Here is a 21069-nt window from a genome sequence, read left to right on the forward strand (position 1 = left end):
AGATATGACTTATCCATGGTCACCTGGTAGGGCCAGAATTCAAATTCATATCTTCTAATTCCAAATCAAAAGTTCTTTCCAATATGTTACACAGCCTCATCAAGAGAGGCAAAATCTGACTTCTATACCACATATGCTTTAAAAATAGCTCACTATATCAGAAATTGCTTTTCAATGAATTTCTTAGTACCTTAGTTATTTTAGAAATTCTCACAGAGGTAAAAGTAACAGTGACACGTGAATATTCTGCCATGCATATTTCTATGTAGGCATCTGCTATAGCTAGCTACAATCTCCAAGCCATCTGCTGTCTGGCCTAGTGTTTTGAAAGATCATAAAACTCAGGAGGTTTTGTTAGTTTGTTTGTTTCTTTTTAATCAAAAGCCTATTCTTGGTTTCACGTCAAGGTAGATTTTTAAAAAAAAATTTACATTGTCTAAGTGGAAAAAAAATTCTTTTCCACTTGACATGATTCTTCTTGTTTTAGGGAAATGACAAGTACCCAGTTAGGTGGAGGAGATAAGAATAGAACGTAGCTGACAAAATGGGAAAATCATAAATGCTGGAGAAGATGTGGGAAAGTTGGAACACTAATGTATTGTTGGTGGAGTTGTGAACTGATCCAATCATTCTGAAGAGCAATTTGGAACTTTCCCCAAAGGGCTATAAAAATGTACATACCCTTTGACCAAGCAATACAACTTCTAGGGCTGCATCCCAAAGAAATCACACAAGTGGGAAAAGGACCCGTACGTTCAAAAATATTTATAGCAGCTCTTTTTATGGTGGCAAAGAATTGGAAATCAAGGGGATGCCCATCAATTGGGAAATGGCTAAACAAGTTGTGGTATATGAATGTAATGGAATACTACTGTACTATAAGAAATGAGGAGCAGACAAACTTCATAATAACCTGGAAAGACTTATATGATCTTATGCTGAGTGAGGGGAGCAGAACCAGGAGAACATTATATATGATTACAGACACATGGTATCCCTGATGACTAACTTTGATGGACTTGGCTCTTCTCAGCAATGCAAGGTTCTAAGACAACTCCAAAACTCTCAGGATGGAAAAAAGCAATTCACATCCAGAGAAAGAATTAAAGAGTCTGAAAGCAGATTGAGGCAAACTATTTGCTCTCTTTTTTGTTTGTCTGTTTTTGTTTCTGTTCTGTTTCTTCTTTCTTATGGTTCATTCCATTGGTTGTAGTACTTCTTTGAAACTTGACTATTTTGAAAATATTTTTATGTAAAAGTATATGTAGAGCCTATATCGGATTACATGCCATCTTGGGTGAGGAGTGGGGAGGGAGAGGGAGTGGGAGAAAATTTGAAACTCAAAAACTTGAGGAACTGAATGTTAAAAACTAAAACTAAAACTTAATTAATTAATTTTAAAAAGACTGGCATGTAGCCATTGCAGTTCACTAAGATGTAGGGAAGAGACTGAAGTGACCACTAATGCTATGAATCCAACAAAATAGGATATCTGACCAGTGATTCCATTATATCTCATTTTTCACTAAAATTGAAAAAATATCTAAAGCAGAACATCTTTCTTCCCCCTCCCAATCTGTTCCTCCTCGTGATCTCCCTGTTTCTGGTAATGGTACAGCCAGTCCTCCAGTTACTCATGCATAAATTCTTGATAGCATCTTTGATTCCTCTTCATCACAACCTATATTGAAATCATGGCCCAGTTCCATGAATTCTATTTCTCCACTATCCACCATAGACCTCACTGTCACTCCCCATAATTATAATGATACCTCCTATGTAGTCTTCCTCTCACTAACTCCTGTTCAGGATTATCCACCCCCTTTCAGTATGTCTTTTACAACGGTACTGTATTTATCCTCCTGATTCAGAGACGTGGCTGTAGGATCAGAGATTTAGAGCTGAAAGGGTCATTAGAGACAATTTAATCCAACTCATTTATTTTACATAAGAGGAACTGAGGCCTAGAGGTTGACTAGCTTGTCCAAGGGTTATCCAGGTAGTGACAGAGCCTGATTTATATCAGATCATCTTTGTACCAAGCGGCTATATTTCTCTACTGAACAAAACTCTCTAATGTTTCCATATTTACTATAAATAGAAGCCAGAACTCTTTGGCATGGCATTCAAGGCCATAATTTGACACCAACTTAACACTTCAGTCTTATATCACACTACTATACTTAAAAATGTCTCAATTCCAGGCTTTAACCATCTCTTAAGCCTCTACTCAAATGCCACTTTTTCCATGAAGCCTATTTGATTTATCCCAATGTGAAATATTCTTTCCTTTCTCAGAACTTGGAAGACATTTTGTGTCTCTAATATATACATGTCCAGCTCTTCATGACCACATTTGTGTTTGTTTGTTTGTTTTTTTGCAAAGATACTGGAATGGTTTATCATTTCTTTCTCCAGTTCATTTTATAGATGAGGAACTAAAGCAAACAGGGTTAAGTGACTTGTCCAGGGTCATGCAGTGAGTGTCTTAGGCCAGATTTTAGCTCAGGAAGATGAGTCTTTCTGACTTCATGCGAGGCACTCAATCACTGTGCCACTTAGTTGCTCTTGTCATACATACTTAACTATAAGATTGAAAGGCAGAGACTGAAGCCTTATTTAAAATATATGTGCCTCTCACAGCACTTAGCATAGTACTTTTCACACAGGTGATACTTAATACATCTTTGCTGAATGAATTTTGAATGAATATGCATGGGTACTATATACACTAAATACTTTCACTGTCTTTTATAATGGAAGACAATGGAGGAGGTGCGTCATCCATGAAAGATATTACTCTGGCAAGTAAGTTAATAGAAATATAAAGTAACAGGTCATAATTTGCTATAAACTTAAAAATGTCCACAGTTTTAGTGAAATGTTTGAACAAAGACATGGTACAAATGTGAAATGACAGCAAAAAAACAGTAACATTATGTTGGTTACATCATTGCATAATATTTCTAAGAAAGTAAAAATGAATATTGATCCAACGAGAATGAGAAGTAGCCCTGAGATGACACTCTAAAATCAGGAAGTTGGAAGGCCTAGAGGGTATTAAGTTTAATGCAATCTAAAAATCTCAGTTTGGAACTCTCTCTGTCCCGGAGCCAATTTTCTTTGTGAAGCAGACAAACTCAGGAATTTATCATGTCTAGTAAAGGAAATAGCCCTTGAAAGATTTATTAGATTTAAGTAAATTTCTTTGTCCATGAAAGGGAATGTAAGAGAATCTTCATTCTTAATATGAGGGGAAAAAATGTTAAATGTTTATTTTTTGAAATTACAAGGCAAAGGACTTTCTTAAAGTTCAGTGCCATAAGAAATACTCAGATAACTTTAGTTTCTAGGATTTAACCAGCACTAAAAGTTTGTTTTGAACACACAGAAATCTGAAGGAATTTTAGATGTTTAAAAAAAAACAAAATTTAATCCTCACATTTTTCATCCTTGTCATAATTATAACAGCAATATATCATCTTCCACTAAGGTTCTATTCCACTGCTTGGCTGTGGAATGGGGGCAAGCCTGGCAAGTCCTATATCAAACTGGAAAGTCTTGGAGCAATATTAATAACGATGACAATGACACTGGGGAATTTCACCATGCTTTGAAGGTTCGCAGGTGCTATAATCTATACTAGTGGTTCCCAAAGTTTTTCTTCCACAAACCTCTTTCAGCAGCATAAAAAATGTGCTGTGCATTCCCAGCGTAATTAAGCATTGTTGTTCAGTTGCTTCTCAGTTGTGTCCAACTCTTCATGACCCCTTTTGGGGTTTCCTTGGCAAAGATATCAGCATAGTTTGCTGTTTCCTTTTCCAGCTCATTTGACAGATGAGGAGCTAAGACAAACAGGATTAAGTGACTTGTATAGGGTCACATAGCTAGTATCTGAGGCTGGATTTGAACTTAGGAAGATGAGTCCTTCTGACTCCAAGCCTATCACTCTATCCCCTGTGCCACGTAGGTGCCCATAATATATTATACTACTCAAAATACTCTTTATAAGTATTTATTGCTCAAGGAATCATTAAAGAAGAGGTGACTATGACCCACCTATCTACAAAATATCATTTGTTTGGAGGCCCAGTGATATGGACTGTATCTCTGTCACCTGAGAGGAAGTTGTAACAACAGTGCTACTTGCCGCTAGTGTGGCTGTGTAAGACCAACAACACCAGCACACAGGAGGGCTGTTAGCATGGGTTCTTTGATCTGCTTTTCTAAGGAAAGCAACTTTAAGGGGTAAACAATCTCATTTTAATTAAACATACATATATCATTCACTTAGTTCAGGGGGAAAAGCCAGCACCCCGAACTGCAGAGCAAATACAAACAGAAATTATAAGCATACGTTATATAAACAGAGCAAATAAACATGAATCAGCAGACAGGCTTCTAGCTGTCTGTCCAAACGATACACAAACTGTTACCAGAGAGAAAAGCACTAACATCTGGTTTTTCAAAGCTGGGAGGGGGGTGAGGGGGCTGCTTCAATGTCTACCCAAAGTCTCATCACCAAGACTCTTCAATGAATGTGCCCCCAAAGGCAAAATGCTAACCTCTGAGTTTATATACACTTCTTCAGGATTAAAGGGAGGCACAGCCATGCAACTCAAACCCACATGACTTAGCCCTTCTTGTGACTTAAACCCTTGCTCAGGGTCAGATGGCGTCACAACCACACAACTCAAACCCATGTAAAACTAGGCCTTCCCTTGATGTAAGCAGGTCATCAAAGGCTCCCAAATCAATCAAAGATTCCTTAGGGCTGAGAAGCACTCCAAAACAAAGACAACAAAAAGTCCACTTTGCTTGACATTACATTTGAAAAGCAAAACTCATCAAAGGTACATGATTACCTCAACATTCCAACAGAGAAAACAGTAAAAAGTCCACCCTAATTACCATAACAGAAGTTCAGATAGTCTCAAAACAGGATGGACAGACATAAAGAGATAAATATTTTTAGTCATTGTAAGTCATGAAAAGTACTGAAGGTAGGGAGCAGGATGCTGATCTGTACTGACAGAAAGGAGAGTTCCTGCTGATAGAATAGCTAACCTTCGAATATTCAAGTACAGATTCCACATAAAACCTAATAGATAAATGTGTCCAATTAAACTTTGGTCTTCACTTTATATAAAAAATAAAACTTTTAATCATGGCTTTTCTTCTAATTATCACTTCAAAAGACCCTCACTTCACCTCAATCTTTTTTAAAGAATCCAAATTTTTGACACCATAGAATATTCTAAGACTTTTAAAACTTGAGACCAGTAAGCATAATGTAAAAGATTCAAAGGGAAAATAAAGCAATAATTCCTCCAGGATTATAGATCGCTGATTAAACTATGAAATCAAAAAAAGCAGTAAATACATTGGACAGAAATGCTGGTTCATTTCATTTAGCTCACAAGTCAAGTTAAGAGCTTATGGGGAATGGTTTGCACACAAATCAAAGTAGGTTCTTAATTCTCCATTGAGCCTCCTCAGTGATGCAGTAGATAGGTCACTGGGGCTGGACTCAGGACTACCTCAGTTCAAATGTAGCCACAGATACTTATTACATGGGTGGGCAAGTCACTTAACCACTGTCACCTTCAGTTTCCTTAACTGTAAAATGGGCATAGCAACACCTTCCTCAAGAGTTGTGAGGGTCAAATCAGATAATTTTTGTAAAGTTCATAGCATAATAGCTGGCACAGAAGAGGCACTTCATGAATTCTGTTCTCCTTTCCTGCTTTCCCTTCTTCATATACCACTGATTGCTCACGCTTACTCATACATTGCTGTGGAGATTCACATTTATATCAGTTGGCATTGCTTTAGCTCTAATAATCCCCACCCCAGCATCCTTACTTCCATTTCAGTCTCTTATATGTCTATGAAAACTAACCCCTCTCTAGTCAATGATTTTTGAAGAGAAAAAAACCACACAAAGGTAAATAACTTTAGTTTACTCACATTTGTTTTACATCCTGAAAAAAAAAAAATCTTACCTGTTGAACAGCATCTGAACACTTTTTCTGTGTTTCCAAATTGGGAGCTTGAAACTCTAGATCAGAAGGATAAAAAAAGAGTAAGTATATCTTGAAGAAAGAAATCATTTTGATTCTTACTTTTTATTCAGAAGGGAAAATAATAAGGACATAGTTGTGACGTGTGTGACATGAGTGATAAACATAACTCCTTCTTAATAGATTTTGTTGATGTATTTTGTTTTTATATCACCTATTTTCCTCTTGAATCCCTCCCTACTTTGAGATCCACATCCTTATGACAAAGAATTTTTAAAAACTGGAAGAAAAGAAAGAAAATCAGCAAAACCAATCACTGCAGCAAAACTTTTTTTTTCAAAATTACATGCGATATTTTAAACCAATGGACACAATATCTGCAAAAGATTTGGGGAGGATGTGTCTTATCTTATTTTTGAGACCAAATTTGATCATTATAACTTTGTAGCATTCAGATACAATTGGTTTACTGTTGTTCTTGCATTTATACCATTGTAGTCATTTTCATTGTTTCTCTTCCTCTGCTTACTTCATTTTGCATCTGTTTATATCAATCTTCCCATGTTTCTCTGTATTGTTGTGTCTAACAGCATAGTAATATTCCATTACATTCATTTACCACAATTGGTTTAGTTATTTCCCAATTAATAGGCATCTACTTTGTCTGTAATCCTTTGGTGACACACAAAGCACAATCATAAGTATGTTGGTGTTTATGTAAACTTCTTTTTAGTAATTAACTGGGGTGTGTGCCTAGCAGTGAAATTTCTGATTCAAATGGTATGAGCATTTTAGTCACTTCATTTGCCTAATTCAAAATTGCTTTTCAGAATGACTGTACTAATTCATAGCTCCATCAATAAGGCATTAGTGTGCCTACCTTTTCATAACCCCTCCAATATTAACTATTCCCATCTTCTGTCATCTTTGCCAATTTGCTAGATGTAAAGTATAATCTCAAAGTTTTTTGATTTGCTTTTCTCTTATTAGTGATTTGAAGTATGTATTGTGTTATATATATGCACATGTGTGCATATAGACATATATAAGCAGGTTATAGTTATGATTGGAGTGTACACACACGTGTGTGTGTGTGTGCATATGTGTTAGCAGTTTACGATTCTTTTGAGAACCAAATGCATTAAAACTATGTCCAAGGTATTTTAATCACAGAATTTGAATATACGAATTTTTATAAAGTATATGAAAAAAACTTTGTTTTGTAACATAGGTGTCACATTAACCAGAAGTTTAGTTATCAAAAACTATAAAGAATCAGATAACCTTCCTTACATGGATATACAAATCAACCTATACCATTTGTTTCCTAACAAAAAATAAAAACAAGAAAAAAAACATACTTCATCACAGACCTAGGAAAATTCTGCTTCTCTCCAGTATATCTTAAAGGATATTTTCAAAATATTATCAAATTAAATGGTATTGTACCATTCCCCATTAAAAGCACATCACAAAGTAGGCTGTAGGTTGATTAATTTTTCAGCCACAAAAACTCTCAAAGATCATCTACCAAGTTTGAGGGTTTATGATTTGCCTTAGGAAGTACCCACATAGACAGAATGAAAGGTCCCTGACATATTGATATACATCATAAATAACCAACCCTTTTTCTAGGTGAAAATTCTATAAATTTCACTAAGGGGGTCAAGGGATTTTTAAAGCCATTTGCTTCTTCAGGACCTGTTCATTTAGGCTTCACAGGAATCACAAAATGGTAGATCATATAATACAGCTCCCTCATTTAAAAAATAAGAAATCTGAGAGTCTAAGAAAAGGACTTACCCAGAGTTATAAAACTGGTTGCATATTGTGGAGAGTCTCACATACTTTGCGATACAGAACTACATAGGCATTTTGACAATTATCATCGACATTGTTATTATTGCCTTACTGATACACATATGAGAAATAAAGCCTATATCTTTGATTTATTCTGTATATATCTTGTTTCTACATAGTTATTTGCATGTGATCTCCCTTGTTACACTGTAAGCTCTTTGACAGTAGGAACTGCCTTTCAATTTTCTCTATACTCCCAGTGCTTAGTAGGAGATTAATAAATGCTTATTGATTGATCTCTTGACACTGCTACTCCACCAATGCCTCTTTAGTTGAAATTTAGAACAGACAGTACTCTAAAGTCTCCTTATATAGGCTATCAGGCTTCTGAATTTACTGCCAAGCATATTTGTAATCATTCTAACTGAAAGCAAAGAGACAGCTATGGCACATTTTTTATAAAGATTTAATCAGCTGTCTCACTCACAATCTTCTTGGTGGTTGGAGGGGGTGGCTTTCTTCTCTGGGAACTGGTACTTGCCATAAATAGAATGCAAGTACTTTGAAGGCAAGGCAAAGACTATCTCACTCTTATACTTTTGTTCCAGTAGCTGGCACATGATTGACATTTGCCAAATGTTTACTGATTAAGGGGTTAACAAATGGAGACAGAGAAAGAAGATAAGGAATTTAATCAGAATATTTATAAATATTACAGTCTCTTCACTTCAACCTGGCACCTCCCAGTAAATACATGCCTTTTAAAACAAAACTCCATTGTTCCAATGGAGAACAACCTAAAGTGGAAGAATAAAAATTTAACATTGGACACATCATAGTGGTCATAAGAAAAGAAACACATAATGCCATTAAGAACATTTTTGATGATTTTCCCTGGTGAACAGACACTGTTAATAAAAATTGGATTTTCTTTCATTTTATGATTGCTAAGCCCGGAAGTAGGGATTACCATTATTATTGAAACCTGATTTTTAATAAAGGCCTTTAACATCAAAGCTAAAGTATAGTCAATATTTGATGGCAAATCTGGGTCCCAATAATACGTATTAGTTTTTTTAATCAGATATACATACAGTATATTCTAGATTTATTTTGATAGTGTTGGACCTAGTAACCTTCTGGGACAAAATAAAATTCTGAACTTTCATGGCAATTAAGATTCTATGTCACAATTAGTGATCAACAGGCTGAATTATAGAGATGTACAGGTCAATATACTGATCTTTAACACTCACCATTAGTTTTCTAGAGCTTAAATGGCGTATGTGAAAGGTTCATTATTTTCTCCCAACCTTGATTCTCCAAAATCAGTTTTTGTCCCCACCGAACCTTTTCATTCTAAAATATACTTCATTAAAAAACAAACAACACTGGGTGTGATTTTGTTATAAGCTGAGGGCAAAATAAGATTCTTCCACAGAACAAAATGTTTTTGAGGAAGGCATAAGTATCCTGGCTTTAAAGTTAAACTTTTGAGAGAGGACAATGAGAGAGATGGAAGATGGGACTTAAAAAAGAAAGGGAATGCAAAGGAGAGGATTAAAAAGAAAGAGGGAAATTTTATATGGTCACAGGATATAAACAAACAGTACTCAAAAGAATTTCAAACTAATAACAATCATATGAAAGATTGTTTTAAATCATTAGTAATAAGAGGAATGCAAATTAAAATAACTGTTTTATTTCACACTCAAATTGGCAAAATAAAAAAAGACAAAAATGGAAACAGTCCATTTTGGAGGCTCTATGGAAAGACAAGCATACATGCCAGTGAAGATGTGAATTGGATCAACCATTCTAGAATGTAATTTGGAATTATGCAAAAAAGTGACTGAAATTTCCACTCTTTGTTCCAGGGATACCTCTGCTATGATTCTATCCCAGTGTGAGATTTCCCAAAGTGTATCACGATATTCGTAGCACCAGTTTTTATATGAATGAAAAACCAGAAACAAACTATGTAAAGAAATTTTGGTACATGTATGTAATGAAATGTTGCTGCAACACATGGAATGATGAATATGGAGAATTCCGAGAAACAGAGGAAACTGGACTGATGCAGTGAAATAAGCAGAACTGGGAAAATACTATATACTACGATTACAGCAATGTAAGTGAAAAGAACAAGACTACAAAGCTCAGTGCTCTCTATCACGACCAAGTTCAGTCCTGAAAAAAACTTAGGAGATGTCTCCCCTTTCATGGCAAAGGTTTGGCAGTAGAATAATCTATATGCAGTTATACAAAGCTGATACATGTTGGTTTTTCTTACTGACCTGCCTTTCCTATCCCACTACATTCAGAAACAGCAATGACAATTTTGTTACAGGAAAACTCTCACTTCTTATGAAATATGAATTTTATGTAAAAAAGGCTTCCATAAAAATATATTTAATCAAGCAATGAAAGGAAACCTAAGCATTTAAAAAGAAAAAAGAAAGGAAATGAAGAATGTCAACAGGAAGTGAACTGAAAATAAAAATTTGTGAGAAAACAGGAGAAAATGAGGAGGGAAAGGTAAGAGGTAAGAAAAAAAAGAAACTAGAAGAGGAGGGAGAAAAGTAAGAGAAAGAAAAAAGGGAGGGAGAGAAATTAAGAGAAAGGAGAAAAGGATGAGAAAGTTTGAGGAAGGAAGAGAGAAAAGAGGAAAATAAAGAAGGAGAGAACACAAGGAATGCAGAGGGAGAGGAAAAGGGAGGAGAAAAGAGGAGCAGAGGAGGAGAAGAAAGAGAAGAAAGGAGCTAACACAAGGGGAGAGAAGGGAAGTATGGGGTAGGTAGGAGGGAAGAAGACAGACAAGAAATTGCTTAATTGCTAAAGAATAACCCCTTTGTGGTCACTGTTATTGTGGTTTCTTCAGAATGACCTATAGGGCCAGAACTATTTTTTAGGTATCTCTAGTTGGAATTTATCCCAAGAAGAAGAAAATTTGGAGACTGAAGCAAGCAAAGAAAAATTGAGAACAGTAAATAAGAATAAGCATGGGCAAAATGGAAACTAGAAAAGAAAAGGTAAAGAAAAATAAATGGAATTATTTTTTCTTTTAAAAAAGTTTCTCCAGCTTCATCGGTACTAAGTATTTAAAACATTTCACAATCTGATTCATCCTTTCCAGGCATATACATTGCTCCCCTCCACATACTCTAGAGTCTAGCCCATCTGGTCATCTTGCTGTTCTTCACACAAGACAGCCCATATCTCATGTCCATACCTTAGGCACACATGTTCTTACCATGCTTAGAATGCAATCCCACCTCACCTCTACCTTTTAAAATACTCAATTGCTTTCAAAACTTAGCCCAAGTGCTTCCTTCTACATGAGGCTTTTCCTGATAGGTTCCCCCAGCCAGCTGTTAGTGCCTCTCCCTCCCCACCCCAAAACCCTCATGTATTTACAACATATTTTCCTTATACTTATATGTGTATATGAATTTTTTCCCAAAAGAATTTGAGCTCTTCAAGGGTGCTTCTTCATTTTTTGTCTTTGTAACCCCAGCCTCACTAGAGTGTCTTGTAAATAATGGAAGCAAAACAAATACTTGTTGAGTGATTGATTATCCATCACCAAAAACCTGTGTAGACACCATGAGGAAGAAGTTTGGAACACCTGAGGCACACCTATGGAGATATGAACAATTGTATCATAAGAACAGGACCCTAGCTAACTTTTGTTTTTCTGTGTATAAGTCCTTGTGAGAGAGATCCCAAGCTTTGACTTTGCCTCAGCTGCTTCAGTTTCATAAGATTCATGGTAGCTTCCATGTCAAAACTGTTCTCTTGGGAGAGTTGGAAAAGAGAGCTTAAACAGAAGAGAGTGACAATGCATGGAGAAAGTGTGAGGTAAGAGAAAGGCAGAGAACTGAACACCAAGTAGAAATTAACCGGATACATGATTAGTACCCAAACCTGATCTGGGCAAAGCATGGAAAAGAGAAAAAAACAATACTCCAGATTTTCCACGATGTTCTGCTTACAACAGAAATTTGTCTTATTCCCAAAATTTGAAAGATGATCATTAAACATGGGGTGTGTATTTTAAAAAGCTATGTATGTGTTTTGAGGTTCTAATTCCCCAATGCCTTTACAAATTTATAGCACTGCACAAATATTAAATGGTACTATTTTTCTGAATTTTGGGTATATAAGCTAGGAAAAATATGTCAACTACTAAAATAAAATATCCTCTACTTACCTTCAGTATCCTCTGCAAGGATGCATATTTTAAAGAGAGACAAGTTTGATGTATTAAAATTATTTGTATTGTAACTTTGTGGATTGTATCAAATAATAAAAATGGGTAATCATTCTGGTAAGTATTGTTATATAAATTCCAATAATATCCTGCTAACTAAAATTATTTTCTTAATGAAGAAACTAAAGCCTAGATCTTCATCAATAGATTTTACTAAGAATTCTCAAGGAATAGAGAACCAAATATACAAAAAATTTTTTTACCACTTGTCAGAGTGCTCAATTAAAAAAAACATCTAACCTATTCTCCATTTAGAAAAATCAAGCAAGATCAATAGAGCAGGACTGGGAGGAGAGAAAAACAAAAAACCTGATATACTAACATCATGATCACCGTGTTGTATGAACAACCATGCTATTAGAGATTCTTGTATAAATAAAAATAAACAGAATAGCCTTTTTTCTATACACAATTTGCTATTTGTATCATCTGGATAGTACTCACAAATGCTTTATGCTATACCATAGATAAGAGACAATATATTATAGCTGACACTATGAAGTAAAAGTTATTTTCCTTTTAAAGTTTTATATGCATTTTAGTTTCAGATTATATGCTACACGATCTTGACTCACTAGAAATACCTATCTTGGACCACACACCTTAATTTATTCCCTCCTGGTGATGACTTTTTCTATATATCATCTATTACATTCCTGAGAAGATGTCTCTCTCTAAGGAATCGTTTATAATAGTATTACATTTCTGAGCATGTAGCAGACATTAATCTCAGGGCAGCTTCTCAAAGGAATGGAGAACAAAAGAAGGTGAGCATAAACATGGCTGGTGTCTTCCAAAGAATCCCATAGTGCTTAGGGTCATGAAAGAAGAGGTTTTCTAAGTGGCAAAGTCATTTCTGAGATAACGGGCAGGTAAGTGGTCACTATACAGACATGGCTCAGGAGCTGAATATGTAAATTTTACCAAAGCTCAGTCTTTCAGAGAAGTTGGGGTTCTTTCTGGGAAACAGAATGGCAGCTGAACATAATACAATGCTAAAGAAAACTCTGGTTTAATGTTCTTTCTTTCTACAGTGGTAACCTGCTGCTGACTTCAAAGATTAAGAGAAACCCCTCTGTGCCCCACCAGGAAATTCCAGGGTTTAAGCCAGGCTTTGCTTTCTCTAGCAATTTGTTGCCCTGTAGATAAGTCATAGTCTCAGTTCATTTGAGGATCAGAATTCCCCCTTTTGGCCAAGGTCATAAAGAAAATGCCTTAGGCAAAAGAAAGAAGGGGGAATGGCAGAAACTAAGGAGATTCAAAATCACATGAGATCACAAACATGGTTTCAAGGGTCAATTGTGTCTCTATCTATTTTCTCATAATCTGGGATGGCAAAGATGAATTCACTTAGAATTTCCCTTAGCTGTGAACATCCTCTAACTTGACTCTCCTGGAATGAAGCTGATAACTCACACTTAGCCAAAGCTTTGTTTTGCAAAATCTTTCCATATAGTATCTCTTTTGATCCTCCCAACAGTCCTAGGAGATGGACAGTTCATTTAATATTATATAACCTCTTAATTAATGAAAAATCACTGAGAGAGGTTCAAAGGTGAAATGATTTGCTAGGAAGTGTCAAATTAGTATTTGGAATTTAGGTCTCTTCTGACTCCAAATTCAGTATTTTAATTTTGTTTTGTTTTCACTACACCACGCTGCCTCTGAAGGGAGATCTCAATCATAATAAATGCATTTGAAGAAATACACTGTGGACCAGAAGAAGAAGAAAAAAGAAACAGAAGGGGAAAATTACGTATGGTTTTGTTCAAAGAAAATGTAACCGGGGTATAGTACCTGAAATAGATAGCTAGGATAAAGAAAATATGTAGAGTTTTTTTTCTTAGTCTTTTTCCCCTCTCTCATTGATCCCTTGTAGTCTCCAGAAAGGAATTTGGCAAAGAGGAGTATAAATAAGAGGAAAAAGGCATTGGTGGTAATGTGCCCACTGGCTTTGGAGTCTGAGGCCAGCTGAGATGGCAGTGGGAAGTAATGTCCTTCAGGGTATCTGATAAAAAGAGTGGGAAGTTTTGCTCCCTGCTCAAAGATGGATAAATACCAAGTAAAACTTCTGAATCTATCAACATGTTTGCCATTTCTTAACAAATATTTCATTGCAAAGCCTCTTATACCAAATATTTCCCCCTCTAAACCAGGTCATCATAAGTAACATCATCAATACCCCACCTGTTGCAGGCTCCTTGGGCCCATGTTCTTCTTCAGGAGGCTTGGCTGGAGGCCAGATGGGGGTGATTCTCCTTGGAAACTGCTCTTCTGTGTAATCCAGAGAATGTGTGGGTTGACTGACTGCAGCCCAGGTATAAAGTTGATCTTGCTGTATTAAATGTAAACATATATGTATTAATTCAAAGTTGATCAATCAAATAAAGAACCAAACAATATTTTTTGGCTGTTACAGAAATTATCCAGTAGAAAATTTTATGTAGGATATAGAATCACAGATCTAGAGTTGGAAAAGGTCATCCAATCCTTTCATTTTACAGAGGAAGAAAGTGAAATCAGAGACCTTCAGTGACTTGACTAAGGTCACAAAGTCAGTAAGCATCAGAAACAGGATTTGCATACATCCTATACACCAGATCCAGTGTGCTTATAACTGTAACTAATATTCAAAAAGTAAACTAAGATAGCCTCCTTCATTTTTACTCCATTTCTTTCCCTCTTTTCTTTTCCTTTCCCTTCCTTGCTTCCTTTCTTTTTTGTCTCCTTAACTCTCTTACCTCTTTTTCTGGAATCAGTACCTAAAAACTCCCTCTGTGCAGTTGTTTTTTAGTCATGGTCAACTCTTTGTGACTCTATTTGGGGTTTTCATGGCAAAGAAAATGGAGTGGTTTGCCATTTCCTTCTCCAGCTCATTTTATAGATAAGAAAACTGAACCAAACAGGGTTAAGGGACTTGCCCAGGGTCATACAGCTAATAAGTGTCTGAGGCCACATTTGAACTCAGGAAGATGGGTCTTTCTGACTTCAGGGCAAACACTCTATCCATTGCACCACCTAGCTGCCCTCTTCTGTTTAGTAAAGATATCTAAACCTATAGGGAATTACAGGACAAACAACCTTTCTTTTTTACCCTCTATTTTATCTTGGTACACCCAGAGGATATCTATAAAAATGTTAATATTATGTCCCATTAAAAATTGTTTACACATTTAAGGGAAAGCCAAAGGACAAACTGTTCTTAGGAACTTTTTAGTCAATAATGGTTCAACAATCAAGAGCCTAGGAAAGAGGCTTAACTTGTGATGAAGTTGAGAATTGCCTTTGAGAAAAAAAGCCACGTGACACTAACGGAAGGGGCCAAGACTAGAAGATCTGGAAAGAAATATTCCAATAAAGAAACAACTTCCATGTTTCAGACCAATAGGATATAGCCAGAATGTGAAGAGGGCAAGTTATAATTATACACAGTGTCCAGGAGGCATTTTGGATATTCCAAAATAAAAACAATTTTAAGGCTATTTAGGATGCCTACTTATAATGTTTCCAAAATAATGATATATTAAACCATTCAATCACCCTGTAGCAAGTCAAACAGATGCTCTCTGTTCAGTTTATAACATTAACTGTTTATAAGTTTCCACTTCACTATTATTTTTTGATAAATATTAGATGTGTATGTGGCAGAAGAGGAAGAGGGCTTTTATAAAGAACTTGCTCTCATCACCATAATTGTGGATTGAAGAGCTCAGTGGTTTTATCCAAGGATTGGTGATAAGTCATAGACTAATAGAGCGGGGGCAGGAAGAGACTTCAGTGACCTTTGAGTCTAAGCCTTTCATTTTATACATGAAGAAACTGAGAGTCAGGATACTTAGATATCTCCTTATCTCAGCAATTCTGAAAGTTTCAATAAGTTTCAAGAGTCTTCATATAATCTGAGTTTAATGTTTTGGTTTTTTTTTGGAAAATCACTCATAAAATGTTTCTGCAATTTTCTTTATCCTTTCTGCCCAGAGACAGGATCTGAATGCAGGCCTCTAACCCCAGAGGCCACTGCTTGGCATTAAAGGGAAATGGCTGGATGAGTTTCCCTTGTTCTGAGCTGATGAAAATACAGAGATTCCTACATTTGCAAGTGGGTAAGCCCTGCCTCAACTAAAACTACTCCTTAGCTTGACTAGTGGCAAGAAACACCGTTATGATAAAGGCAAAAGGGATTAGGCACTATAAATATTCACTACTACAAAGGGTATATACAGACTGTTACAAATTGAAGGCTAACCATATAAGATGGTTTGAATTTGGTCTTAGGAGAACCTGAAAAGTGTGTGTGTGTGTGTGTGTGTGTGTGTGTGTGTGTGTGTGTATTTCCATTCAATCCATCACTACCAGAAAAAAAAGGAAATTACTTAACAATTATATTAATACAGAGGCATCCTCAATCAATGGACTACCATACATCTGTTAACCAGTTATCATGTAACATATTATTGTACAACTTTGAACACAAATCTAAAAGTAAAACAATAGACCCTGGGTGTTCCATGGACTGATTAAAGACACAACAATATCAGTTAACAGCGTTTTAGGTGTCTGAATAATACTATTTTACAATGCATTATTTACCACAAATGAGGACAAATATGAAACAGGGCACTAAATACTGATTATTGCAGCCAAATCAAGCTGACAAGATTGTAAAATGATGGTGGAAGATCGGAGGGACATGTATTATCTTTCAACAATCCCTTTCAATAATGCCATATAGGAATAGGACCAGACCCATCATTAGTCTAGAGCAGGGGGAAGGTGGAACCTTCAGCCTCGAGGCTACATGTGGCCCTCTAGGTCCTCAAGTGCAGCCCATTTGGATTCAGCCAAAGGGCCACACTTGAGGATGTAGAGGACCACACATGGGCTCGAGGCTGAAGGTTCCCCACCCTTGACTCTAGAGAACTACTGGGTGAGGAATCTCCTTTTACCAATGGAGGTCAGACCTTTCTGTGGAACTTCTAGTCTGGGAGAGCTACCTATCACACTTAAAAGATTAAGTGATTTGTGCAGGGTCAAACACTGTCAGAGGTAAGACTCGAACTCAGATCTTCATAGCAGCATGGTAGCACAGTAGATAGAGCATCAACTCTGAAGTCAGGAAGATTTGACATCCAATCCAAGCTTTAGACACACTTACTAGTTTGTGTGTTACTAGTTAAGTGACTGGGCTAGTCACTTAACCTCTCTCTTAGTTTTCCCATCTATAAAATGGGGAGAATAGCAGCATTTTTATGCAGTAATAGAGCAATGTGGTATTTGTATTCACCCTAAAAATGACATGGTAGCACTTCCCTTACCATCCGCTCATATTATTATGTCCATTAGTGAAAAACTGAAGTTTAAATAATTAAACTCCACTACCTTCCAGGGTTGTTGTGAAGATGAAATAATATTTGAGAAGAACTTTGCAAATCTTAAAGTACCATATGTGAGCTATTATTTCCACCATCATTTTTGTGCCATCTTCTTTTAGCTGTTATTATTCATGGATGCAAGTTTAGTTCTCTATCCACTGGACAATCCTATCTCTCCATGGAAATATACTTTAAAATAAAAAGAGAAAAAGAAAACCCAACAATACTTCTCTTTTCTAAAATAATCAAACTTCCTTTTTCACTAATGAAAACAATAATATTAGCATGTGGTAATGGAAGTACTGCTATGACATTTTAAGAAAACACAATCAAATACCAAATTGCTCTATTACTACTTAAAATAATAAGTCATGGAGCTTCAGTTTGCAAAAGAATTAGTGTTCTACAGTAGAAAAATGCAGGAGTGAGAATCAAAGGAGCTAATTTTGAATTTTGGCCCTGCTGCTTGGCTTGCTGTGAACAAGTCACTTCTGTTACCACTCAATGATCACTAAGGTCCTTCTTTATTCCAACCCCATGATCCTAGGATGACATTCTAAATAGTCAAGCCTAGATCTTCTTGTTGGAAAGATAGAAATGAAAGGAAAGCAGACTTACAGGAGCTGGTTTGACCTAGAATTCTTTACAAAGTACAAGAAAAACAGCACTGTGCAAAATCTCAATTGTGCCTTACAGTACATATGAAGCGTTTACTATGTACAAAGCCATTCAGATGAGTTCCTATTTTCTTAGTGCAAGGGTAGCAGAGACAACTGTGATCCACAATGATACCTACTGAATGCATTAATTATTTATAAACAAAGTGTAATGGTAGGTCTAAGGGGTCATTTAATAAATGTTTGTTAAATAAGATTACAAGTATGTCATAAAGCTAATTTTTTGTAAAAACTCTTTTCAAATGCCTGGTAAAAGACAGCTGTTAGGAGTCAATTGAAGAGAAATGTAACTCTTCTACCTTTTATGCATTGCTAAGAAAGTTAAGAACCTAGACTAAGCCATAAGAATATACAGTAAGCTATTTATTACCATTACTAATAAAGTAAGAAGAGGTTCAGATAATCTGAAACAATGAAATAGACAAATGTAAACAGGGACAGGGGGCAGTTTACAGGAAAAAACATCTGGAAATAATTAACTTATTTTGGGGAAAAGGGTATTCTATAAGATAATATTTAATATCTAAGATATTTCTAAGTCTATGCTTTTCAATGAACCTTATTTTATTTTCGGTAGCTAGTTGGTGCAGTGGATAGAGTGCTCAGCCTGGAGTCAGGAAGACCTAACTTCAAATCTGCCCTCAGATACTTACTATAGAGGAAGTAAAGAAAGAGGAGGAGGAGAAGGTAGAAGATGGAGGGAGAAGAAGAGGAGGAGGAGGAAGAGGAGGAGGAGTAGGAAAAGGAAGAAGAAGGAGAAGGAAAAGAAGGAGAAGGAGAAGGAGAGGGAGGAGGAGAAAGAGAAGGAGGAGGAGAAGGAGGAGGAGGAGGAAGAGGAGGAGGAGAAGGAGGAGGAGAAGGAGGAGGAGGAAAAGGAGGAGGAGGAGAAGCTAAATCTGTTTCAAAGTATAAACTGGTAGTAGTATGCATAGTTCTTAAATGACACAAGTAAAATTTTGGAAAATAGTGATATTACTTACTTAGGTATCTAGTTTCAATCATTCTAATATTTCAACTCCACAGTTTAAGTCAAAAGAATCAGAATAAGTGTAAAGGCTTTGGGGCCTAGGACAAAGTTGTATATGCTAAAAGATGAGGTAAAATAGAGGTCCTTAGTGGCACCTGTTTAATACTCAACAAGGCATAGTAACCAAGGGGGTTGGACAGCACTCTTGCAAGACATATCATGAAAGGGACAAGAGAAAGAAGTGATATAATAAAGCATCAGAACTGTGGGGATTCTGTTCCTATATATCTGCTTTCTGACAAATTATTTCCTCCTACCCCTCCAAGTTCACTTCATCTCTTACAAGCTTCTCTTTCCTAATCTGCAAAATGGAGAGGACAACCTGCATAATCTAGCTTACAGTGCCAGTGATAAGAATGAATCCTATAAATTCTCTAAGCTACACCCTGGTATATTAATTGACTTGAGAATCATATCGAGAAAAAGAATGCTTGCTCTCCTTGAATACCTTACAGGCCTTGCCTCTAAAACAGGTGCCTTCATGTTCTTCCCTGAGAACTCAAATGACATTTCGGTTGTAATAAATGTGTAACAAAGTTTCTTTCTACATCATAAAGCCCAAAGAGTAAAAGAATCAAGTAGAGGAAAGAAGAATTTACTAAATGAAGGGGAGATCACTTCATACTATAATTATTTACTTTACATTGTTTAATTAAACACTTTAATTATGACTTAAAGTCATAGAAGAAACTTTTTTAAGTTCCCTGAAAGGGAAAAGGGGTAATTGAGTAAAAAAAATGTTTGCTACTGTATGGCTAAAAAGCCAACATAATGTCTACAATTCAACCTAGGATTTGACATGACAGAGATATGAAGAGGAATATAGCATAAACAGGAATTTCACCTCAAGCTCATTGAGAAAGGCAATTTTTCAACTAGATGAGACTACACTGATACACTACTTAAATTGGACAAGAAGAAAGCTAACCGCCCTCTTCTCAAGATGAAGGCTATAGCAAAGCAGTACATAGCCATAATAAAAATTATTCTGTCAGTGACTAGCATCTCACCCCCATCACAGGCAGCATTACAGACAGAGCACAAAAATAACTAAGAAAACATGAATTTAATGAAGCTAATCACGCCTCCCCTCCACACACACAAGCAGCAGCTTGGTGGCATAGTGAATAAAGTGCCATACCTGGAGTCAGAAGGACCGTCACTGATTTCAATATGTCTCAGAAACTTACTAGGTGTGTGACCCTAGGCAAGTCACTTAACACTGTTTGCCTCAGTTTTCTCATTTGTAAAATGAGCTGGAGAAGGATATGGTAAACCACTCCAGGATCTTTGCCAAGGAAACCCCAAAGGGGTCACAACTGGTACATACAGTATTACAACTGGAAAACAAAGTTAAGTTGTTCTATGAAGTAATGCTATATCAGGAAACTGGCCCCTAGTGACAGTGTAAGAGTCTTACAACACCAGTTTTTTAGAGCTTTTCAAAACAGCTTTACTGTCATTTTAAAAGTACAAAAGTACAAATCTTATATTTGGGTCGATTTTAGGAAAGTATCTTTTTTCCAACTTGTCATTGTGACTTATTTAAAAAGGTAAAAACAAAAGGTAAACAAATATTGCATTATTTGCCAAAGAATATTAATATTAAATGAACTTAAATCAGTACTATTTTTCAGTTACCCTTACCCTGATAGTCTCTTTATTGTAAACCTGGTAAAATCTTGCACTAGTAGCAAAGATTAGATATTTTAAATTTCTAGAGTTCATATTTTAAATTCTTGGTACCCTTGAATTTTCTCCCGATTGTTTGTCTTTGTTTTAAAACAAAAGTAAAGAAAGCTCATTATGTATGATGGAATCTTTAGTTTACTCAACTTCAAAGAAACAGAATTGGGAGACAAGGATAAAGAAAAAAGAACTGAATTCAGACACCCCT

General features: G+C 36.0%; 1 protein-coding gene across 1 annotated transcript in view; it reads right to left on the reverse strand.

Moving 5' to 3' along the window:
* The window catches only part of FMN2 (formin 2), a 478670-nt gene that overhangs the window by 372743 nt on the left and 84858 nt on the right, over positions 1–21069 (reverse strand). The window contains exons 3-4 of the mRNA XM_036757134.1: positions 14284–14431; positions 6006–6061 (exon numbers count right to left, since the gene is read on the reverse strand). Coding sequence (XP_036613029.1) covers positions 6006–6061; positions 14284–14431 — 204 coding nt within the window. The remainder of the gene's footprint in view (positions 1–6005; positions 6062–14283; positions 14432–21069) is intronic.

Source organism: Trichosurus vulpecula, chromosome 4, assembly GCF_011100635.1.
Source record: "Trichosurus vulpecula isolate mTriVul1 chromosome 4, mTriVul1.pri, whole genome shotgun sequence".
NCBI lineage: Eukaryota > Metazoa > Chordata > Mammalia > Diprotodontia > Phalangeridae > Trichosurus > Trichosurus vulpecula.